General features: G+C 50.8%; 1 protein-coding gene across 8 annotated transcripts; it reads right to left on the reverse strand.

Moving 5' to 3' along the window:
• On the reverse strand, window positions 1–24,512 carry PPCDC (phosphopantothenoylcysteine decarboxylase). Of its 8 annotated transcripts, none has more exons than XM_006932363.5 (6): window positions 24,260–24,405; window positions 19,797–20,008; window positions 5,850–5,945; window positions 4,845–4,973; window positions 995–1,163; window positions 1–571 (listed from the first exon to the last, which is right to left on the reverse strand). In XM_006932363.5, exons 2-6 carry the CDS (start codon window positions 19,932–19,934, stop codon window positions 486–488), a joined length of 618 nt encoding a protein of 205 aa, XP_006932425.3. In that variant the 5' UTR covers window positions 19,935–20,008; window positions 24,260–24,405; the 3' UTR covers window positions 1–485. The 8 variants fall into 8 exon arrangements, with proteins under 8 accessions (XP_006932425.3, XP_011281275.3, XP_019687594.3 ...); XM_011282973.4 differs by having other exon boundaries at window positions 24,250–24,370; XM_019832035.3 differs by lacking the exon at window positions 24,260–24,405 and adding an exon at window positions 24,166–24,186.
• Between the last annotated feature and the right edge of the window lie 582 nt (window positions 24,513–25,094).

The following is a 25,094-nucleotide window of genomic DNA, read 5'->3' on the forward strand; positions in this document are numbered from 1 at the left end:
TAAAAGTCACTCTTCTTTATTCCCCAGTAGCCCCGATCTCACGGCATGGTCTGTGGAGAAACTCGGCATCTTGCCAACTTACAGGCTTCCCTGACTCTCTGCATGGCAGCTGGGCACCCCACCAAGGAGCTGAAGCGGCTCCCCTGCACGATGCAGAATCAAGGTTTCTCAGTCCTCCCTCAGTTCCCTTCCCAGAGCACAGGGCCACACAGCAGCAGCTTGCTATGCCTATCCCAGGAGAAGGTGGGGAGGGGCCCAGAATGCAGCCACCTCTTAGTTGGAAAGAAGTTGAGATCTGGGCCTTTGGTCTAATTTAATCTGAGGCAAGTGAGGCCCCTGGGGAGGCTCTGGAGCAGGCCCAGGCTACACCCCTACTCAGTAAACCCAGAAGTCTTCACCGTATTTTGCCGATGTCCATCTTCTTCATAGACTTGGCCTGAAAACACGCAGGGTGCAGAAGGACACAAACAACAGAAATCCCAGGTTCAGCTCTGCTGAGAGCCGCCACGACAGAAGAGGACTTCTTTCACCTTGTCCACAATGGTGCCCACCTCAGCCATGGCCCCTAGACCTAGAGAGCAAAGTTCTGCTGTGGCCTGCAGACCGAGGCAGGGCCCATCCCCCACCCACCCTGCTCAATGCCCCCCCCCCCCCCGAGAGTTCCACCCAAAGCCCAAAGCCTTGAAGGCCAGAGCCACCTCTACATGAGCCAGACCCATCAAATCCCTTCCAAGGCACCCCCAGGACAGGACCCAGTAACAGTTACGGGAGCATCATGACTGTATATGGGCTGCGTGCCAGGGACAACGCAGGCCCTTTACAAACACTACCTCGTTTAATCTTACCAACTCTGAGAGGAACTAGGACTTCCATTTCCCAGATGAGAAAGCTGAGCTCACAGAATGGTTTTACCCAAGGTCACAACACACTGGGGTGTGACCCCAGAGCTGAGCCCTTCTGCGACCCTGGGCTGTGAGCCTGGCCAGATGCCCACCTTCATCTCCACACACCAACTTCTTGGCCACACAAGGAATCTCCACATAGCCGAAGGCCTTGAGCAGGCCCAGCTGCTGAGCGGTGACGGGATGCTCCCACATGACGGTGTTCATCGCCGGGCAGAAGAGCAGGGGCTTTCGGCAGTCCCAGGCCCGGATGACACAGGTCTGTGAAGAAGGGCCGGAGTGGGGCAGGTGGGTGCCTGCTGCTCTGGACTCCCAAATCCTACCCACCATCCTCTTGGTCGCAGCCAGCTTGGGATGACCGGGTGACACTTGTCTGTATCCCCCTACCTCGAATCTCCTCCCCCTCTCCCCCTCTCCACAGGTGCTGGCACAGGGCCTGACACACAGGAGGTCCTCCAACACTCGCAATGGCCCAGCCACCCCCACGCAGACCTCCACTCCTATGCAGAAAGGTGCCTCTGAGCCAAACCACAAGCCTTCTCCACTGTGGGACACACGCCACAGACAGAAAGCAGCCAGGTGAGCAGAAGTCAAGCTTCACAGTTACCTCCCAAAGCGAAGGCTCAGACCACTCATCAGGTGCGGCTCACCTACCCCAACACAGGCTCTACTTCGAGGCTGACTAGAGTTGGGCAATGAGAACACCTGCCACGTGACAAAAACTCTCTCATATGTATTATCCCATGCACCCTCACCGCAACCCTGCAAAGAAGGTGCTGTCCTGTTTCCCAGATGGGGAAGCTGCACTCCCCACAGTCCCACGGAGACAATGATCCGGGGCATGAAGGTTTGCACGCCACCCAGTGTGATCCTCCGCCGAGGCCATCCCGCCACGTGCATGCCAGAGCAGCTGTGAGAGGGACCCACCGGCTCAGTGAGTTGCAGAATCACACAGACCTTGGTTCAAATCTTGGCTGTGCTATGTACGATTACTGCTAGCCGTGAGAACCTGGATGAATAATTTAACCTCAGGAGACTTAGCTTCCTCTCTGCAAAAGCTCACTGGATGGCTGTGAGCACAGAAGGTGAACATGCTTAAGGCTCTTCACACAGGGCCTGGCCTCAAGTACGGGCTCCAGAAACAGTAGCTCCTGTGATTACTACAGGCACAGGCTCCCTGGACCAGGCGCTGCCTGGGAGAGAAATAAGCCTTGGGGCCCGCAGGAGCGTGCTCCCCTGGGCCCTCACTGCTCCAGCACCTCCTTTCCAGCTGTGGGCCCCTTGGGGAGACAGTGGTCAACACAGCCCTTCCCCGAAGCGCAACCCATCTGGTAAAAGATGGGGGAGTCCAGAAGACAATGCCGTGAACAGGCCAGAGCTGATGCCTACCCCTCTCAGTGCCCCTGCCCCCTCCTGGGGATAGGAAGGAAGTGGGACAGCACACAGCCTCAGGATCTGGCTGCCTGTGTAGTCCCAGACACCAGCGTCTGTTTCCCACCAAGTCCTCCCAATTTGGCAACTGGGCTGAGTGGACAGTTTCAGTCACACTTCCTCTTGGCCCCATGCCACCTGCGGCTTCTGCAAAAGTCACGAACATACCTAGAAGAGCCCCCTGAGTGTCAAGTACAGTGGGGGCTGGGCTGGGGTTTCTGAGTGTCTTCAAAGCAAAGCACACCAACAGAGAAGAAACCAGTATGTCCGTGTCTCATGCCTCTCTAGCTTTCCCACCTCATCTCGAAGTTCAGTGCTTCCTGGACAAACCACAGCTCCTCTGAACCTTCTGGCAGCAGGAGGGATGAAAGGAGGTGTCAGTTCCTACAGTCACATCTGTTTGGCCAGTGCTGTGTTCAGTACCTCAGGCTCTGCCCCTGAGAACCCACCTGGGTGGAGAGAAGGCCTAGATTCTGATCAGGAGGCCAGCTCCCAGTTGACTGGTGACCCAGGGAAGTCACCTCCTGTTTCTAGATCTGCTTAGATATTTAAAAAAAAAAAATTTTTTTTAAGTAATCCCTACACCCAACGTGGGGCTCAATCTTGACCCTAAGATCAAAAGTTGCATGCTCTGCAGACTGAGCCAGCTAGGTGCCCCTCTGCTGGGCTATTTAGCACACAGAAGGGGCCGGGACCCACGCAGGTGAGAAGGCAGATGGAGATGCACAGCACCCAGGCCAAGGGCCTAGAGGCCTGGTGCACAGGTCACAGGTCACAGGTAGCATGCTGCTCTAAAGGCCCCACAAGTTCTGGGTCCTGGAAAAGGGACAAGGTCTGAAGGAAGGGGGCAGCAGGGTGATCTTTTCAGGGATAAAAGGACAAAATATCTTCGGAGTGAGGACAGAGCCACAGAGCAAGGATGATGACAATTTAAACTTTATGAGATTTCTAATTGCCTGAAATATTTGTGTGTTCAAGTGAAACCTTTTGAGGCAAAAAAAAAAAAAAAAAAAATTCCTGGGGGAACATATTACATTGCTCAGCCAAGTCGGGAGGAGGGAACCCCCAAGACTTCAGGGAGTAGGGGCAGCTCTGATGAAAAAAAAAAAGGAAGCAGCACTTTGGAGAGGAAGAAAGGAGCCCTCGGAGAGCCAGCCCAGCCCAGGGCATGACTCCCAGAGGCCAGTGTGTTTCATCCCACCAGCTAGTGCTGGCCAGCCAGTGGGAAGCCCAGAGGTCACACACAGCCCAGACCCACTGAGATGAAAGTGGCCAAGAGCCTCACCTGCTCCTACTGCCCGGTCAGCCATGCACCAGCCCCACTGGGAAGCCTTCTTGATAACACTGCCCCTAGGCTCGCCCCTCTCTCTACTCCCCTACCCCTGCTCCTTGCCACACAATCTGTGTGTTGCTCTTCTTCTGGTCATCCTGTGCTCTTATTCAAATGATGCTTCAGTCACTAGCAGATTCTTCGAGAAGTGCCTTATGCACCCATCAACAAGCATACAAGGAGACTAAGTTCCTGTCTGACCACCAAAAACCTTGGCCCAGCTTATCACATTAAACTCTGAAAAACTCTTTGCTCTTTGCCAAAGTAGAATAATTACCTCGTACATACAGTATTCACTGAACACTTACTATATGCCTAGAACTGTGCAAAGCGGTGACTCCACTGTCAAAGGACCGACTGGGGTCATTTAAGGCTGTACCACACACCAGAGCACATTCCCTTCTCACCTGTACGGGTAACCAAAAACCCTCTCCTTCCAGACTGAGAGCTCCAAGTGTCCTGTGGGTCCCTCAGCACGGGGCCGGCTCATGATAGGGAAAAGCTCAGTGCACAAGGGAAGTGGATAACAATGGAGAGGGAGGAGGGGAGAGAGATCACACACCTAGCTCCTCCCAGGATGATCACATAAACAAGGCCTTTAAGGACAACAGTTCCCTGGAGGTCCCTTAGGCCTAAGACAATCCCCACTTTGTGTAGCTGGACTTCTGTTCCTCTCCTCCACCATCCACCGGCTGGCACCTCTCACCCTTGCTCCTCTCTTCCTCTCTAAGTTTTCCAGAACATACAGGAAAACCACATTTCTGCGGCCAATGCTACAGGAGAGATAAGTGTGCACAAGAGATCCATGAGGAAGTAAACACTCTTATCAGATTGCACATGTGGATGTCCAGATCCTGGAGAGAAGGCAGAGCTAAGGGGGACAGGCAATGGGGCCAGGCAGGGAGACCAACGGACGAGCATGTGAAGGGTAGCCCGTGAACGAAGGACAAAGTGTCAAGGGGCAGGTGAGAGGTGGATGCCCTCAGAGAATACGTACAAGCTGAGTCCATCCATGTGCCCACTTGCCGGAACACAGGTGAGACCAGGTGGAGGGCAGGGGGTCCAGGGGGCAAACCAGCCCACCATAAAGAATTCCAAGGCAAGCATCCCATACAAAGGCAGTCCTGCAGCTCAGCACACTGGGAGTGAGGCCCAGGGAGGAAGAAAGCAGAATCACTCACAAGCAAGTTGTCACATATACCACTGGCCACCTTCCCCAGGGTGTTGGCATCAAGAGGAGCCACCAGCATGAGATCTGCCCACCTCCGCAGGTCAATGTGGAGAACGGGGTCGGATCGGCACTTCCACATCTAGCAGAGGGAAGGAAATGGGGTCACTGAGCTAGCTACTCTCTCGGCATGGAGGGAGGAAGCCGTGGGGGGGCAACGCAGGCCAGGTGCACTAAGTCAGAAACCGAGGAAGACCACCTGAGCACCCCGGCCCGAGTCCACTGCTGTTCCTCTCATAGCTAAGCCGGTGAGCACCGGCTGTGGAGCCAACCGCCTGAGAGAAACCAGGCCTGAGGAAACAAACGCCCCTTGTCTCTCCAAGCTATTCCCTTTATGGTTTGGTTTTCAAGAGAACTGACATCTGGCAGGGAACTCCTGGCCTGTCTGCTTGAGGCGGATGCTTGGGTTGTCCAAGCCAGTGGAAGGGCTCTGGGGCGGTGAGAATGGAGGGGGTGGGGTGGAGAAGACAGGCCAGCCAGAAATGTTCTAGGCTGAGAATGTTTAAAAATGCCTGGCAGGGCACCCCTGTGAGGCCCACACTCGACGTCTGGTGAATCGGCCGGTGCCCGCCCCTCTGCGGGAGAGGAGAAGCAGAGCCCAGTGGCCGTGGGAAGTGAGGCGCTCTCGACAGGCCTGACACTGAGAGCCACGTGGACAAGGGTGGTGGGAAACAGAGCTCCTCTGTGGTTTCATCAGCCCAGATAAGTACAAGGACACTCCACCTCAGGCACAGGGCCAAAGCTGAGCTCTGCCTGGGGTGGGAGGAGACTTCAGGCCTCCCGCAGGCCAGAAGCTAGACAGATGTTTTCCTCATCGCCTCTGCCCAGAGGGCCCTGACCACTGACTTGAGCCCAGCCTGTCTGCTCTGGCCACCAGGACTATGAACTGCAAGGAGGACACTCCTGTCCCGTTGGTGGAAACACGACGGAACTCAGCCCTGGGGCCCCCAACACTGACCTCCCATTCATCAGCGTCGCTGTAGAGAGTGACAGGAATGTCCTGGGGGCTGTAGAAATGTTTGGCTCTCTCGGTGGTGACCACTGCTACTTCCAGCTGTCACCAAGAAAAAAAATAGAGGCGGGGAGAGAGAGGGAAAGAAAACTGTTACCAGAGCCACAGGCCTGGATGCCACACAGGGCCAGGCCAGGCAAGTGCTTTCTTCAGGGCCTGGCTGTGGAGACTTCTCCCTCCTCGGCAGGGAGCCCCATGTTTGCATAGCTACTTCCGCTGTCACCCAAAGGTCAGGCCCCACCAGATGTGGCTGTTTCACTTCCCTATTTGAGGGGCTGCCGAGGAATGAGTCACCAACTGCCCAGTGCATATAAAGCTGCAGGCTCCTGCCACTCAGGCAGAAAGACAGAGGCAGCCGGGAAGGAATGCAGGGCAAGAAGGCCGCAGAAGGCAGGAGGGGCCACTTCAAAGAGGCTCACAGGTCCTGAGCTCTAATCCACACCGCAACCCCGCCCTCTGCAGGCCAAGGTACCAGGGAGCTGGGGCCTGGCTTGCAGTGGCTGCATCCAAGCCCCAGAGAGAAAATAGGCGGTCGGTCCCTTCTCTACTTCTAGGAACCAGGCCTCGTGGGCGCTGGTTGCAGACAGACTCCAGGAAAACCAAGCCTGGAAGTGTGCCCTTCACTCATGGGGCAAAAATGAAGTTCACCTCCACACTACTCATTCACAACTAATTAATAAAGCAAACAAGGGGGGGGGTGGCTAAGGTGCTCAGAACAAACGGTTGTGAGAAACAGCACACGTAGTGTGGACAGCGCCAGACCAGTTGCCATCATTTGTAAAATGAGATGTTAAACTAAGATGGCACAGTAAAGGGGCTCAGAAGCGGCTGGGAGGCGAAGGAGATATCTCTGGGGGACATTTATCCAGGAGAGAGAACAGTCAAGGGTGACAAGGGCAGGATCATCAGCTGACTAGAACAGGAATCACGTATGGCATGCAGGCCAGATCCAGCCTACAGACATGCTATTTGGCCTGCATGAGGTTATAAACATTTTTGAGCCAATATATACAAATCGGGAGATTTCACATAGAAAATCCAATTTCCTGGCTTCTCTTGAAAACTAAAAGCTCTGGCACGGCCCAGCCCACATTCCTACTTGATACTGGTGGTACTGCAGGTATCGTGTAACGGCCGCCTCTCGGAATGGGACGTGCCCGTGCCAACTCTGGTCCCCCAACCCTCCCTACCGTGTCACTGAGGCCCCCCTCATGCTTCCTGCCTACCAAGCGACAGCATTCTGCATAGCATGTAAGAGCAAAGCCGGCAGCAGGCAGCAGAAGTCTCAGAGAGACAGAGTGCACAACTTCAGAAGGTCTGCCGCTCCTAGCTCTGCTGGAGAGCTCGCAGGCGTGTCCGTTCTCTCTCACTCCCCTTAGAACCTAGCATCCCCAGAACCTGCACAAAACCTCGGTGACCTTTTTAAAGGTCATTTAAACCAAACTCCCACTGAGCACTGGAGCCCTTTCTAGGACAGCTCTGAACAAGATGGCAGTGGGGCACCTGGGTGGCTGAGTCAGTTAAGCATCTGACTCTTGACCTCAGCTCGGGTCTTGATCTCGGGGTTGTGAGTTCAAGCCCCACACTGGGCTCCACACTGGGCATGAAGCCTACTTAAAAAAAAAAAAAAAATGGCAGATGAACAGGGCTGCCATCTGTCCACAGAGCTCAGCCCATGGGCCCAGCACAGATAGGGAGAGCAGAGGGAGGCAGAATGGTGCTGAGACTCTCAAGACACAAGACAGTGACAAGGTAAGTTATGGGAATGGTAAGTCAGAGGTAACCAGAAGAAGAATAGGCAACTTTCAAACCGGCAGAAGAAAGCTCAATCTATATGATAAAGGAGAGGAAAGAGAAAACAAGAAGCAGAGGGCACGTGACAAGTAGAAAGCATTAAATAAGATGGCAGAAGTTTAGCCCTAATAGAATAGTAATATATAATGAGCTGAGTTCTCTGATCAAAATTCAGAGTCTCATATTGGAGTTTTAAAATTCATCAATCACATCAAAAAAGACACATTTTTTTTTTTTTAATTTTTTTTCAACGTTTATTTTTGGGACAGAGAGAGACAGAGCACGAACGGGGGAGGGGCAGAGAGAGAGGGAGACACAGAATCGGAAACAGGCTCCAGGCTCTGAGCCATCAGCCCAGAGCCTGACGCGGGGCTCGAACTCACGGACCGCGAGATCGTGACCTGGCTGAAGTCAGACGCTTAACTGACTGCGCCACCCAGGCGCCCCAAAAAAGACACATTTAAAACAAAAGGATATATTGGGGTGCCTGGCTGGCTCAGTTGGTAAAGCATGCCAATTTGATTTCAGCTCAGGTCATGATCTCCCAGTTCTGGAGTTCGGGCCCCATGTCGGGTTCTGCACTGACAGCACAGAGCCTGCTTGGGATTCTGTCTCTCCCTCTGCCCCTCCCTACTCGTGCTCTCTCTCAAAATAAATAAATAAAACATTTTTAAAAATTAAAAAAAGAATAGGGGCTCCTGGGTGCTTCAGTCAGTTAAGCATCCGACTCTTGATTTTGGCTCAGGTCATGATCTCATGGTTCATGAGATTGAGCCCCACATCAGGCTCTGCACTGACAGTGTGGAGACTACTTAGGATTCTCTCTTTCTCTCTCAAAATAAGTAAATAAACATTTTTTAATTAAAAAATAAAAAATAAAATCTTAAAAAAGGATACATAAATGTTAAACAAAAGAATAAACTTTCAGTTAAATAATGTGGATTCAACTTTGCTCCCTCCCAAAAGCCCAACGAAATAAAAGTAAAGGGATTTTTTTAATGATATAAATCAAGAATGAAAAGAGGACCAAAAAATAAAAAAATGAAAATGAAAACAAACAAACAGAAAAAGAACCCAGAAACCAGCAATTAAGACATGTCAACACTCTGGAAGATAAGATGAGATCAGATGAGATCAGATGCTAATGTTTTTTTATGAACATTCAGGGAACAACAACAACAAAAAGCCTTGGAAATTAAAATTATAAACAGGAAAATAAAAAACTCAATATAAGTTTAGAAGAAATCTTCCAGAAAGCTGAACAGAAAAGATAAAAAAAGATGGGTAATGTTAGAAAAATAGATGAGAAAGTCAGAGGATCAATTCAAGAGGTCCAAAATCTGAGTTCCAGAAAGAACAGAAAAATGGAGGTGAGAAAATTATGAGAGAAATTAAAGGAAACTTCCCAGAACTGAAGAACTCAGAGGTGGGAGACAGCTCTTCTGCCTGCCCGGTGTTTGGTGAGGCTCAGGCGACCTGGAGTAAAAGTCCCTGGCACCCACTGAGTGTCTGCCTACGGAGCCTGAGCCCACACCAGCTCTTCTGGAAGCAACATCCTCCTGCTGACATATACGGAGTTTGCAATCAGCAAACTCAAAAGAGTTCTTCTCACCCCTGTTGCTGCTAAACCACAAACCCCAGCCTATAAGTGCACAGCTACTTTTCTGGTCCGTCACGCTTCTCTGGTAAATCCCACTTTCCAGAGGAGGCCCACAGAGAGTTCCTAAGATCTCAGTCCTCTTAGCACCACCATCAGGAGCCCCGCTGAGACATGAATCCAAATCCTGAACATAAGGTCAAGAGAAAAGTTCTTCCACAAGGTCCACAAGGTGGGGGTGAGAGATGATGGGAAAGAATCAAAAACGGATCCTTTCTGGGGCAACTGGGTGGCTTATTCGGTTAAGTAACCAATGCTTGATTTCGGCTCAGGTCATGATCTCATGGTTTGTGGGCTCAAGCCCCACATCAGACTCTGCACTGTGACAGTACAGAGCCTGCTTGGGATTCTCTCTCTGCCCCTCCCCTCCCCTCTCTCTCAAAATAAATAAACTTAAAAAAATGTTAAAAAAAAAAAAAGGAATATTCCAGTTCATCCTCTATCCTGAAATACAGAAAGCAGCTTCCTGAAGATCTAGTTCCCCTACTTTCCCTAACTCCCAAACTGCCTGCCAGTTCTCAAGTGAGGACTGTGCCAAAGGCCAGCCTTCAGAAACGTTCCCAATTTGGTAATGGCCCTGTTCTGGGGCTCCCTCCTCCCTCTCAGCTACGCCTACATCCCCACTCACGGTTTGAGCCCTGCCTTCCCTGGCCCCTAGGGAGTTCTGACCAGGGGGCCAGGTAAGCCTCCCACTCTGGGCCCCAGCATGAATTATTCCTCTGAGCTCCTCCCCCAGTCTCTAAATCAATTCCTTCTCTGGCTACCCTCCCAGGTTACATAGTCATTGTTAGGGAGCGTCCCGGGGTCAATGTCTTTACCTCAAATGAAGAGAATGTGATGGGCCAACCTTCTCCTTGCCCGTCCCCTGACCCCACTGAAGCAGCTACCTCTCCTTGGCAGTGACCCTGACCCCCAGGCTGTCCAGCAGGCCCAGGCCAGTTTTTCTGGTTTTAGAAGGATGTCACTTGATCTGATTCATCAACCCCATGGGCTTTGTTCTTTCATTTTCATTTACTCTGCCAAATGTCCTAGGAGCCAAAGGCTAGGTCCTGGGTTTGCACACACTTTAAAAGGGAAAAAAAAAAAAAAAAAAAAGGGACATGTTGGGTTACCTTCTGAAATACTAAATAACTCAGACTATTCACTCATTCACCCTGACCTTTCTCCTAGCAAATGCCAAGGAGCCCTGGAGGGGCAGGAACCCTCTTTTCTCTTACACCCTCCCTGGGTTCTGGTAGAAGTAGGGCTGGGATGAAAACAATCTCCCCCACATTAGAGAGTTCCTGAAAGGCAGCTCTGTGCTTGGTCCCCTAGTGAGACCCCTGCCAAGAGTTTTTATATCTAATATTTAAAACCTGAACTTCTTTGTGTGATGCGATTGAGGTTTGGCCAGACTTTATTATATAAGCTGTCTGCATTTTGCCTGGCATTTACAGAGGTTCCTTCCTGAAACCAGTTGGCAAGTCTAGTTTCCTTTTCTCTGCCGAAGGTACGTTAGCAATCCCATCTGGGGTTCCTGGAGAGTCAGAGAGGGGAAATGGAAACAGATTTTGGGATGAAACCTCCACTTTGACTTTTAGGCCCCGAGTCTGGCCCAGGCTGCCTCTGGGGCAGACTACCAAAGGATCTTGGGAAGCAGCACTGTCACGGCCATAGGTTGAGACAAATCCCATGGCCTGACTTTCCCCCTCCAATCCCATCTCTGGCCTCTACCTATAACCAGGAGCCAGCAGCACCCCCTCCCCAAGTTCAGACAACCAAAGATGTTTCTGAACCTAGTCCAATGTCCCCTGGGAGGCCAAACTGCCCCAGTTGAGAATGACCACGCTGCAGGATTATTCAATAGAACTCTGCAGCGATAGACACATGTCATACCTGTGCTGTCCCCTATGGCAGTCTCTGGCCACATGTGGCTACTGAACATTTGAGGTGTGGCTAGAGTGACTGAGGAACTGAAGTTTTGGTTTTATTTAATTTTAATAATTTAAATTTAAATTTGAATGTGGCTAGTGGTTACTGTATTAGATACCACAGCTCTGGCATATAGAAGTAAAGGAGAGACCCAGTGGGAACCCCCAGCTGAGTGGCCCCAAAAGAGCAGGTGTTTCTAGTAGGGCGTGTGATGATGGCTCCACAGGAGGCTGTAAGGATTCTAAAGTGGAAGCACCTGCCATGATTTAACCTGCAAGATTTTCTGGCTCAGGCCTCTGGGCTGACACACACAGCAGAGACTCTGACACTGAGCTGACCGGTGTTGACACTGGCAGTGCCCAGGGCCTGGAGAGCAGCCAAAAAGCTGACCCAAACCTGAGCATGGGGGCAGGGGTGGGAGGGTATACTCTAGGAAAAAGGACCCTTGGTGCCCAGAGCAGTTAGCACATAGGCTGGGGAGCTGTGGCAGTGGCGGCCTCATTAACAAATACCCCAGAGTGTTCCGGTTGGCTGAGTGGGTGTCCCAACTTATAATGTTCCAGCTCATAATGATGCCTTGACTTGTCAAACATTTACTGAGTCTACTATATATATGGGGGCCAGGTGGGGGGAGGTGGTCTTGGGCGAATCCCCTTCCTCTCTGGCCTCGGTTTCCCCTTCTGAGCCATGAGCCATTTAAACCACATGGCCTTCAGGGGCCCATCCAGCTCACTATGCTGTCCCAGCCCTCTTGTGGCCCTTGCCCTTTCCCACCAGGCTCTGGGGGCGGGGGGGGGGGGGGGGGGAGCCATTCTCTCCTGGGCCTCCCTGTGGGCCTCCTGGGGGAGCTGGTGTTCTGGTCTCACCAGCCCTTCCTGCCATTCAAGTGAGACCAGGCTGCCAATCCCTCTGTGCCCTTCCCCAACTACAGAAAATTCTCAAGAACAGAACTTGAGAGGCAGACTGCAGAGCTGACTCCCTGGAGGAGCGGGCCAAGGACGGAAGGGGCTGGCCAAACCAGCAGAAGCCCAGATAAGTGCCTCAGACCACTGCTATTGAACACACCCCTTTCCACAACACTACCACAGAGCAGGCAGGTGGGCCCTGCCCAGAAAGAAAGGAAAACCTCAAACCAGGTCCTGTTTCTCCTGCTTCCTTTCCTCAGCGAGCATTTAAAGAAAAAAAAAAAAAAAAAGCATACAGTTACAAAGAACGTTCCATAATATTCCCACTAAGAGTCCCACTGACTTTAAAAATATACACAGAGGTTAGAAAATTAAGATTGAACACAATGATACCAAATGTGAGTCTCCTTTCCTGCCCCCTTTTCTGCACAAAGGTAACTACCTCCAGAGGAAAATCTGTAGGCAGTAACTCAGATATGTGAACATATAAAAGGAACCAGACAATACGCCAGCGGTCAGCAAACTTTTTTCTATAAAGGGCCAGATACTATTTTCGGTTTTGTCACAACTACTCAACTCTGTAGTAGCAAGACTGCAGTCACGGGCAATACTTAAACAAATGTGTGGCTGTGTTCCAATAAAACGTTATGGACACAGACATTTGAATTTCACGTAATTTGGTGCTCTCAAAATATTCTTTAAAAATTTTTTTAACCGCTGGAAAATATAAAAACCATTCCTGGCTCACAAACCATACAAAAGCAGGTAATGAGTCCAGATTTGGCCTGTGGCCCATGGTTTGCTAATTCCTGTACCAAACTCATTTCATTTCTATCTTGAGGACAGTCCCACATCAACACAGAGATCCAGCCATTGTTCTGAAGGGCGCCTGTCGTCCACTGTGAGGCTGCACCAAAGCTCTCTCTCTCCTTGGATGTTTTGTTTCCACTTTTATTTTTGTTTTAAAATTATAAACAATGCTACAATGAACATCCTCCTACATATGGTGAATTTTGGCACACTATAGGATTCAATCCTACAAGTGAATCAAGAGCTATGAACTCTTTTGACCTCTCCAGACACTGTCAAATGGTCCTCCAGAGAAGCAGAATTCACTTCATCCTGCACGTGAGTGGGAACTTCTTCCCCTCACCCTTGACAGCCCTGAATGTCCTGACAGGCATTCTAGAAACGTAACCTTCTCTAAGCCCAAGGCCTGCCAACTCCCCAAATGGCAGACTCTCTCCACCTTTAGAAATCCCCTGCCAGAGGTGCCTGGTGGCTCAGTCAATTGAGTGTCTGACTCTCTCAGGTCATGATCTCATGGTTCGTGAGTTCGAGCCGCGTGTTGGGCCCTGCACTGATGGTGTGGAGCCTGCTTGGGATTCTCTCTCTCCCTCTCTCTCTGCCCCTTCCCTGCTTGCATGTGGTCTTTCAAAATAAATAAACTTAAAAAAATACTAAAAAAAAAAATTCAGAAATCCCCTTCCGGCTCCAGCCCTGCTGACTTCTGCCCTGGCAAAAGCTAAAGAGGTGTCTGTCTTCTCCCAAGTGAGAAGAGTGCTCTGACAGAACTGCAGCCCAATTAACATGACAATTATGGAACTGCAAAAGCGCCCTGAAGCTCCTGAATCCCAGGACCTTCTCCCAGGCTGCCTTCAGGTCCTATTCCTTTCTGCCCTCACATCTAGAACCTTCCACCACTAGTGCCAGAAGAGGCCTTGGAGACAGATCATTTTAGTACTCCCCCCCAACCCCTTCATTGCAGGGCTGAGAAAAATAGGGACATATGAAGACCTAAGTTGCCCAGAATCCTTTTGCTCAGCTGCCTCTCTTGAGGTACAGCTGACCCCCACTATCCAACTTCCCCGATCATATAAAGGCTCCAAGGCTTCTTTGCAAGGACCATTCTTCCTGAATGCTGGTATATGGGTCATGAGGCCAAATCCACCCCTCTCCAGCACCCCCTCACAATCTCCCTGGTCTGGCTCTAGCCATGCCTGGGCACACTGGTGAATCAGGAGTAGAGGCATACCTTGGGATATGGTGGGTCTGGTTCCAGACCACTGCAATAAAGCAAATATCACAGTAAAACTTTCTTCGGTTTCCCAGGACATATAAAAGTCAGGTTTACACTGTAGTCTCTTACATGTGTAAGAGCATTATGTCTGAAAAAGCAACGTGCATATCTGCAGGATTGTGCTGTAGGAGTGCTGACAACACCGACTCCATATTGGACTCTCCATCTTGTTCATCCTGTGCAATGACCTCCCCGCAGATGCGTGTATGTACGCCCTGACCAGAATGCAGGAAGGTTTGTTTGGACAGAGGGAGCCACTTGAGGTAACATACATATGACAGGCACACAGAGGGCATTACTTTAAAGCTTTTTTTTTTTTTTTTTTAGTTTATTTAGAGAGAGAGAGGCAGGGAGGGGCAGAGACAGAGGGAGAAAAAGAGAATCCCAAGCAGGCTCTGCACTGTCAGCACATAGCCCAATGCGGAGCTTGAACCCACGAGCCACAAGACCATGACCTAAGCCAAAACCAAAAGTTGGACGCTTAACCCACTGAGCCACCCAGGCGCCCCAGAGGGCATCACTTTAGAAAACCACCACAGAAGATCTGCGCACAGAGGGCACCACATTAGAAAACTACTCTGACCTCACCACAATGACCTGCACTCTACAGAAGCTGTGGATTAAGGTCCAGACTTTGCAGAGAATAGCTGCATAGCGCCTCGGTCATCATCTGCCCAACCTGCCTGCCCTCCCATTCATCAGTAAGTTACCCTGAATAAATCTCTATAAACGGTATGGAGTAGCTCAAAGTGCCTTCTCAGTCTGGAGGATACTTTATTCTCTCTCACCCACTTCTAACAATACCTTAATTAAAAGTACCCTATTGCTGGGGCACCTGGGTGGCTTGGTCAGTTAAGTGTCCAACTTCGGCTCAGGTCATGATCTCACAGCTCGTGAGTTTGAGCCCCGCATCAGGCCCTGTGCTGACAGCTGAGCCTGGAACCTGCTTTGGATTCTCTGTCTCCCTCTCTCTGCCCCTCCCCCAGTCTCTCTCTCTCTCTCTCAAAAGTAAATTTTTAAAAAGCATCTTATTGCTAAAAAAGGCTAACTCATCTGAACCTTCAGCAAGTTGTAATCACTGATCACAGATCACCATAACAAATAATGGAAAAGTTTGAAATATTATAAGAATTACCAAAATGTGACATAAAGTGAGCAAATGCTGTTGGAAAAATGGCACCAGTAGACTTGCTCGATGCAGGGTTGGCACAAATTTTCAATTTGTAAGAAAACTCAGTTATGTACAAAGCACAATTAAATTAAGTATACCTATAGTTATGAGCCATGTCTGCAGACTCACTCAGCTCCCTGCACCCCACACTTCAGCTGCTTGTTTGCTGGTCAAACTCTAGCGATGCCCAGGGAGCTCAGAAAAGACCCAAGCATATGAATTCACGATGTAGGCAAAGGGCTGAGAAGGACCTTTCCAAGTGACAAAGACTGCTCCTGGGGGTGACCCAGAAAGACGGCAAAGGGGAGATCAGTACCATCAGGGAGTAAGGGGAGTGCGGGGGGTAGGACGAGGGGGAAAGCCATTGCATCGAGGCCAACACGAGGCAAGCAAGGATCCCCCTTTGGTTACCAAAACCTCATAAGGACTCCACCAAGCAAACCCAGGCTCTCTGGAGAGCTGTTCTATCTGCAGGAAGAGGTGAAAAGGTGGCAGGCCCCTCCACAGGAGCAGATGGACTGTGGCTCCCACGGCTCTTCCCACATGGGCTGTCTCTCACCAACCCAACAACCCCACCACGTGCCTGGCCCAAAGGACATGACAGCAAGGGGAAAGAAAAGGGTGAAGGAGAGGAAACACACACTGGTAAGTGCGTCCATGTGCCAGGAGCTGCACCCAGTTATTGGCACAAGATGAGAAACTTTTATTTCTATCCCTTCTTGAAGCCTTTACAAAAGCCTGAGGGGATGGGTGGCAGTAATCAGCTTTATTTTTTTTTCAACTTTTTTTTTTTTCCCGGGACAAAGAGAGACAGAGCATGAACGGGGGAGGGGCAGAGAGAGAGGGAGACACAGAATCGGAAACAGGCTCCAGGCTCCGAGCCATCAGCCCAGAGCCCGACGCGGGGCTCGAACTCACGGACCGCGAGATCGTGACCTGGCTGAAGTCGGACGCTCAACCGACTGCGCCACCCAGGCGCCCCAATCAGCTTTATTTTTTATTTAAAGTTTATTTTTTGAGAGAGAGAGCGAGCACCAGCAGGGGAGGGGCAGAGACAGAGGGAGAGAAAGAATCCCAGGCAGGTTCTGCACAGTGTGGAGCTCAAACCCATGAACTTCGAGATCATGAACTGAGCTGAAATCAAGAGTCAGATGTTTAAGAGTCAGATGCGTAACCCTTAACCAACTGAGCCACCCAGGTGCCCCAATCAGCTTTATTTTAAATGAGAAAGGCAGGGGCCAGCTGGGTGGCTCAATTAAGCGTCCAACTTCAGCTCAGGTCATGACCTCGAGGTCCATGAGTTCGAGCTGCACGTCGTCGGGCTCTATGCTGACAGCTCAGAGCCTGGAGCCTGCTTTGGATTCTGCGTCTCCCTCTCTCTCTGCCCCTCCCTCACTCACACTCTGTCTCTCAAAAAGGAATAAATGTTAAAAAAAAAAAACAAAAAAACAAACATAAATGAGAAAGGCAGGCTCCAAGAGGCCAAGTCATGGAGTCCTCTCTCCTAGGTCAGTGCCCTTCTTGCTGCCTGACTTTCAGCTTCAACTCCAGCCAGAGAGGGAGAGCAAAGTTCCTGCTCCACACAAGGTTTGTCCCCACAGTGGGCCAGGCCAGAAGGCCTGGGGTGGGCTGGAGAGCCTCCCCACTTCAGGCAACCCTTTCCTCACACCCCTGTAAATGCTGGCTGTGTGGGATGACAGGAAGCTGTGGAGTTGCCATTTCCCTCCGCTCTGAGGCTGCCCATCTGTTTCCTGGGATAGGACGCCCTGCCCCCACTCACCCCCAGTCCGGAAATTCACTTGCTCTGGGGCTATGGGAAAAGGGAACTGTATGGTTCCCTCCCTCCGGAGGGGGCAGAGGCTGTCACCGCTGCAACAACCCTTTCCAGGCCCCAGGCCTCCCCTCCATTCCGGGTGTAGCTAGTCAGCTGTACCAAAGGTGCTGGGCATGTGTCTGGGTGGGGGAGGCCACAGGTGGTGCTCTGGGCAGTACCAGCACCTGGCCTCAGAGCATCCATGAGACTCACCTCCCTTCCCCCTTCTGACCTGGCTGGCATCCCTGGCTGCCTTTCACTGCTTGTTCCGCATGAGGGGTGGAGTGAGGGGGTGACTTTCTGGGTAGAAGTTTGTGGAAAGTAAGAAGAAAAAAAAATGAAAGATTTCTCACCCCTGCCTTCCGTGCGGACATGGTCATCTGCAGGTGAGCACTGCCCCCTGCTGGACACACTGGGTACATGCACCTGTGTCACACGTTAAGCTATGGGGCAGATACAAGGAAAAAGCACAGCCTGGGCCCCAGCAGTGTACACACAAAAGCAATGGGCAACAACATGAACAATATCAAAGGCAACCAATGGTCCCATATCTTGGTCAAGATATGGTCAAACTCTAGTCAGGCTCCTATGTGTCCCTTTTTTGACTAGGGCCATCTTGGGGCCTGGTCCTTAAGAGCAAGATTCCCATTAAGTGGGTTTAGCCAGAATCCCCCACCCTCAATGTCTAACCAGCCTGGACAGCTCATCAGGCTCTTCATCCCACAACCCCCCCCCCCCCCCCCCCCCCCCCCCCCCGCCGGTGATTCATCACCCTGGCTTGCCTGCACCAAGAATCCTGTCAGGGCAGTGTAGCCAGAACCCTCCTTATTCCTGATGTTTCCTCTGAGTAATTTCCCATCCACTGCCCTCCACCTGGCTCCTTGCCTATAAATCCCCACTCTTCCTTGTATTTGTAATCAAAACCTAGTTCTATGCTGAGGCCTCTTTTCCCGTATTGTGATAGGTTTTCTGAACAAAATCTGTTTTTACCACTCTAACTACTGCCCATCTCTGGGTTTTAAAAAAAAAAAAACTTTTTTTTTTTTTTAATGCTTATTTATTCTTGAGAGAGAGAGAGACATAGCATGAGTGGGGAGGGGCAGAGAGAGAGGGAGACACAGAATCTGAAGCAGGCTCCAGGCTCTGAGCTGTCAGCACAGAGCCCGACGCAGGGCTCATGAGCCAAGCCAAAGTCGAACCCTTAACTGACTGAGTGACCCAGGCGCTCCATGGTTTGTTTTTTTAAGTAGGCATTCACGGCTAGCATGGAGCCCAATGTGGGGCTTGAACTCACAACCCTGAGATCAAGACCTGAGCTGAGACCAAGAGTTGGATAGATGTTTAACGGATGGAGTCACCCTGGTTTTTCTTTAATGCATCAAATGAGTTTGTTTGTTTGTTTGTTTATTTGTTTGTTTTGAGAGGGAGAGAGCATGCAACCCAGGAAGGGGCAGAGAGAGGCAGAGACAGAATCTCAAGCAGGCTCCACACTGTCAGCATAGAGCCCAACACAGGGCTCGAACTCACGAACCACGAAATCATGACCTGAGCCAAGACCAAGAGTCGGATGCTTAACCGAGCCACCCAGGTATCCCCAGTATTTTATGTATTTTTAAGTAATTCTATGCCCAACCTGGGGCTTGAACTCACAACCTGGAGATCAAGAGTTGTGTGCTCTATCAACTGGCCATCCAGGCACCCCTCATCAAATGAGTCTGAAAAGGAACAGACCAAAGCCACAGGGGTTGAGGCAGGCCAGGAAGGCTTTCTTGTGAAGTATTTGTGCAGAATTTAGAGAGGCAGAGGAGCAGGAGGGCAGCACAGCCTGGCAGGGCCAGGCCAAAGCAAAGGCCATCAGGGTGGAGTATAGGCAGTGGGCGTTCAACAGACAAACGTAGGACCTTAGATACTAGACAAGGAAATGAGCTTATTACCTGCTGGCTTTCACACGGTCTAAAGCCTTGAACTTTCCCCACAGAAGAATCTGCCCCAGAAGCCCAATATATATAAAAACATAAAACTAATCAAAATTGAGGTACCCCTCCCCAGTACACTGTGGTGGCCCCTAGGCATCTCTGAACACATGAAAGAACAGTTTAAAACCAGAGCCACAGGCAATGGGGTACCCCTAAGGCTCCAGTGCATTTGGACTGACAGGACAGCCATGGTGTCTAACAAAGAGGGAGAACAGAGCTGCAGTGTTCGAGACGGAGTGGAGGCAGGGGTGGGGAGTCCAATGCAGCAAGGGGACCCGATGAATGTGCTACATTTCTGCAGCCAGCCTCCTCCCCCGCCAGAACCTCAGAGATCCAGGGTCAACATATGGGAACACAAACCCTCCACTAGCAAAGCATTCCTCCCCTCACGCTCTGTCCACACCTGCTAATCTAGCTCCGGGTTATACTGGACTGTCTCAGGGACCCCCTACACACCAATGCACACAGAGGGCTTCCACAAACACCATTAACAAAAACCCCAAGCACTGCATAAAATGGGCTGGCTCCAGGAGCAGCAGCTTTCCCAGGCCAGAGGCTGCCATGCCCGTCTAATAAGGATACTCACGCCAGGAATGTCCAAAAGCCTAGACACCAGAAGAGGCAACTTCAGGGCTGCAACACTCCCAGTGACACCCACGAGGACACGAAACTGTCTCTTCGCCAAGGGTGCAGCATCTGCTGGACATGACGCACTTGATTCCATGTGGGGTCTAATAGCTTCGAATCCTGGGAAACTGCCAGGACTGGCCTCCAGAGGGCTCTATCAGGATTTAAAATCTACAAGCAGAACAAGGGGTACCCACTTCATTCATATATTCGACCAAAATGTACAGAGTACCTAGGGCCAGATGCTGGGGTTGCAGAGGGGTCAGCAGTCCCGGCTGCTGGGAAAACACAAGTTAATGAGGTCAGATACCCTCACCAGACACAAGTCAGTCACCATGTAACACAGCCCAGTGCTGTGAAGAACATCTATACCGAGGAGTGCCTGTCCAGGAGTAACTGTCTGAGAAAGTCAGAGACCAAAAAAATGACATTCAGGTTGAGTCCTGAAGGACGAGTACATTTTCCAGAGACAGAAGAAAATAACTTTGCAAGAAGGAACCATCTCACAAAGGTGAAGAGGCCTAAGGAAGGCGGCAGGTTTGGGGAACAAGGAGAAGCTTAGTAATGAGACTGAAGTGCGATGGGAGGTTGGGGGTAGCAGGAGGTAAGGTTGCAATTAGGTCAAGGGCAGTGAGGGCCAGGGTGAGTTTTCATTTTAGAAAAACAGTGCTGGCGCCGACTGTGGAGGGGGCCCAGGACGTGGAGATTGGAGGAGGCTGGGCTGACTGAAGGGAGTAGCGGGATGGGACAGGTGCAGGGATGCTTGAGAGGTGGTAAAACCCTAGGCAACAAGGGGACTTGGGTGCTCCCGGCAGTTGAGAGATTGGCCTCTCTGTCACTGACCCGGTATCTCAAACCCTACAAATCCAAGTCCAGGAAGAAACAAGCATAAAAGGGATGTTGGCCACCCCCATGAGACCAGCTGCTTAGTCTCTTCCTCTGGCCCTCAGATGTTGCCAGAAACCAGTGCCCACGATAATATGACTGATGGACACACCAAAACCTATACTCTACAAGCTGGGCCAGCAAAACGTACCCGCTCCATCAGGACAATCACTGAGGGACAGTGAAATCTAGCACTGGGCAAAGGAATTGTGGAAAACATGCCACTGCCTTCCAGAAGTGAGTTGAGAAGACAGGTGTCATACCTGCAATCATCTGAGATGGGCCCTATTCTGGGAGGCACCTTTCTGGTGATCAGTGATTCAATTTGTTCATCTGTTTCCTTGCCTCTTCCTCTATACTTCTCCACCACCACTGCTGCCACCAGCAAGCTCCCTGCACTGTGACCAGGTCTAATTGTCAACCACCAGGCACCTGCTGGATGAATAATAAACTGCACTTTCTAAAGCAAGGTGGGGCACAGAAGTCTGGCTGATGAAGCAGGAGCCCTAAGCCCTGTCCATGGTTGGGCTCCCGAGTTGGTGTGTGACCTCAGTTCTGGGTACTTCCCTCTGTGGACCTGTCTCTTCATCTGAAAAATATGGAGGTAGGACCAGGTGATCTCCTTCCAGCTGAAACTTGAGTCAATGTATAAAAGACAGCAGTGAGGACTCTCTGTAGCAGAGTCCTGGCAGATGCACTCAAAATGGGCAGAATCAGCAGCAAGAGGGGACACCAAGGCCAACTCCAAGGAGAAGCATCTGTGAGTCACGCAGTGGCTACCTCAGTGACTGCACACCCAAAGGGTCTTCCTCTTCACTCCACCGACCCCTTGACTCCCTAGGGTCTCTTTGCCCAGTATTTGCCTTCGAGACTCAAGCACACACCCACATGAGCTGAGGATCATATTTGGGTCTATTATCCCACTCCTACTGGAAAGGTCTCCCAGAGGCCCAGACCCAGGGGTTAATCAGCAGGAGGTTAAGCACAGGCCAGTTCCCTAGAGCAAGACTCCTCCAAAGTTCCATTTGCCAGTAATTTCAATCTCTGCTCTACATCAGGGCCTCAGCCAGGGCCATGCTTGCCCAGAGCAGAACTGAGTCTACTAAAGAGCTTGGGGAGCCCTGTTAGCAACTGGCAAGGTCTAGAGGGCTTATCTGCAAGTTCCTTCCCAGGTCTAACCAGCACGCTGATTAGCACCCTCAGTAGGTGATGGAAACACATTTCTTGACTCTCCAGGGAAACCTACCTTCCAGATCTCAAACCCTGACACTGTCCCGCCCCAGCCAACTGGTGCCAAACCAGAGACTGAACTTCGTTTTGGCAGACCCTTAACCTCCTCTACATCAAGCTGATGATCATTCCCAAGGAACATGTTACTGAAAGTAATCAGCTAAACTTAGGGCACAAATGCATGTTGGCGACTTCAACTACTTCCTCACAGTTAGGTGGTATAGCCCGAGATTTACTACTTAGCCTGCTGAGCAAGTTTTGCTAAGGGCCAAAGCCTACCTACCTTTCTAGAAAAGTGTGTGCGTGTTGCAGGTTGGGGGGGGGGGGGGGGCAGGTGTACTTGAGGAATAGAAAGTGGATAATTTAACCGTTTGAAGGCGAGGTCAAATTGGTTCGACCCAACAGTTATGTGAAGGGTGATAGCTGGCAGTTCTTTAGGTTTACACTCAAAAAAGATCAAATCCCAAACCAGTAGGCCCATTACTCTAGTTAGTTCCTGTTGGAACCACCTATTTACACAGCCAAGGTAGCTGTTGACAGTGCTTGATTCTTCTGAGCTTTGCTGGACTCACAGGAACTGTTGAGCAGCAGGAAGAGTTGGCAGGCAGATAGGTTGTAGGACTGAAGCCTATGATTACTGAGCCTCAAGCTCCCAGGACATCAGTCATGCAGGTAAGCCACAGCAAGAAAAATGGCAGGTTCTCTATCTACCCTTTAGAAAGACAGGACCAGAATAAAGAGCCTCAGCTTGTGGCAAGCTTGTGATGTGTAAGCCTCCTCTGTTGAGTGTAATTAGGGCAAAGTAAAGGTTTCAGGAATATCTGCCAGTCACAAAAGGGGCATGTGTGGAGCCACACAGAACCAGGGCTAAAAAAAGGGCCAGAGAGTAAGAACCCTGCTCAACACAGGAACAGTGAGGGGCTGGAGCCTAGGACAAAGCAGAACCAAACATGGGGGGTTGGGGGAAAGGGAGCCAGGATGCCCTCACTGCTGGCTTCTGCTCTGGCCTTCTCCCCCACCAGTCAACACACTCTACTCTCTGCCCCCATAATAATGAACAACTTCTAGCTCCCCCAAATGTCACCCTGCTCCCAAACCCAAAGACATTAAAAGGCCACAGGGCACTTTAAATCCCTGGCTCCAACGTAAGGCAAGGAACTCAAGAGAGAGCTCAAGGGGCTGGCATTCTGCTAAGACTGCTCTTCTCGCTCACTAGAGGCAGGGATGCTTGACTCCGCAGCTTCTGAAATCCCATTTAGGCACTCCTGAAGCCCGCGTGTTGGGGATATATACGTATATTATATGCTACATTGTACATATTTTATATATATTTGTATTACATTAAACCATATGTAACATATTCACACATACACGCTAGGAGCAAGGTGGTTACAGCCACTACAAGAGATGTGTGGGAAAAACCCTGCTCCCCAGACATTCACCACTTCCCCTACTTAGGAATGTCTCCTACTTATCCTCTGGTACAGGCTTCTAAACACTTCTAAAGACAGTAGGAAGTTTTCTTCTGGCAAAATTTAGCCTCACTCTAATTTTTAAATACCATTCAGCAATTTTAGGAGGATCTAGGGGATATAATTCCAACATGCCAAGGCTCTGCATTTTCTATTTTACTAACTTTTAAAATAAAGGGAACTGAGAGGCGCCTGGGTGGTTCAGTCGGTTGAGCACCCAAGTTCAGCTCGGGACATGATTTCACATCTCGTGAGGTCATGATTTCACAGCTCGTGAGTTCAAGCCCCCCAACGGGCTCTGTGCTGACAGCTCGGAGCCTGGGGCCTGCTTCGGATTCTGTGTCTCCCTCTCTCTCTGCCCCTAACCCACTCGCATTGTCTCCCTCTCTCTCAAAACTAATAAATAAACACTAAAAGTAAAAAATAAAATAAAATAAAATAAAATAAAAGGAACCGATAGGGCACTAAATGCATTTAGTTAAACGGCACTAAACAATCGCAGTGCAGCAAAAAGCAGGGGTGGGAACGCACAGATACAAATCCCCCACTCCAGACTCGAGCCAGAAAGAAGTCCCTAATGCTCCGGCCCCACGGGCAGATAGGTAAATTCAGTCCCAAAGGTTCAACAGTCCCTACGCAGACATAGCGGCTAATCCACAGTGGCGAGCAGAGCTTCCCCGGCATAGATAGGAAACTGAGGTCACACACACACACCTGCAGACCCACATCCTTCACACTCACACGCACGCGCGCAGGGACAGTCGCAGATACACAATCAAGCGAAGCTCCTCGAACCTCCCTACCACCCGGCCGAGAGGACACAACCTCCAAGTACCCTGAGATTCCTCTCCAGCACCAGGCGCGTCTCGGGCAGCCCCAAATATCGCGAGATCTCAGCCGCCACTCCCGCCGTTTCCGCTTAGCAGGTAGTCTCACGAGAGCACCCGGCTGTCTACGTGCTCGCGCCGCCTTCTGGGAGTTGTAGTCTACTTCTCTGCCTTCTGGTAGTTGTAGTCCATTCGAAGGAATCCTTCCGCGGACGTCCGCTAGCTGTTTTTGATACTGCTGGTGCTCTCGCCTGGGCCAAGCCTAATTGTCTGACCTCACCCCACACCCTCATACCACACATACGCACTGTTCATCCTTGTGGCACTTAATACTGAACATTTGCCGAGGCTTTCCTGTGCTAGGTGTACAGGATACAAGGCTAAATCAGACCTGTCCCTGCTCCAGACAAGCAGGAACACAGGGAATTACAGAATAAGATCCTCCATGGGGAAGCATAGGGGCTAAACAACCAGAGGCAGGGAAGCCCTCTGAGGAGGTACTCTAGGTGAATCTTGAAGGATGACCAGAAGCTTAAAGTGCCAGCACAGCAACCCAAATGGAGGGCACAGCCTTGGCAAAGGGGAAGCAACATGAGAAAGCATATTGGGTACACTTCACTGCCTTCTTCATTCTCTGGCACCCAGACCCCCATAAGCCCTGTTTGTTGAGGCTGCTCAATCAGCTGCCAGTCTCCCATCAGTGAGACTTGAGGTGACCCCCTGTGTTCTATCCTTGCCCTTGTCTTGCAGCAACCATCTGGACCAAACCACCCCTCACCCGTTAATCCAGGCTTCTACTTCCTCCTCAGGCAACTCAGAACTCCTCCTTCTAACAGGCAGGAG

This window comes from Felis catus, chromosome B3 (assembly GCF_018350175.1).
Source record: "Felis catus isolate Fca126 chromosome B3, F.catus_Fca126_mat1.0, whole genome shotgun sequence".
In the NCBI taxonomy this organism is placed as follows: domain Eukaryota; kingdom Metazoa; phylum Chordata; class Mammalia; order Carnivora; family Felidae; genus Felis; species Felis catus.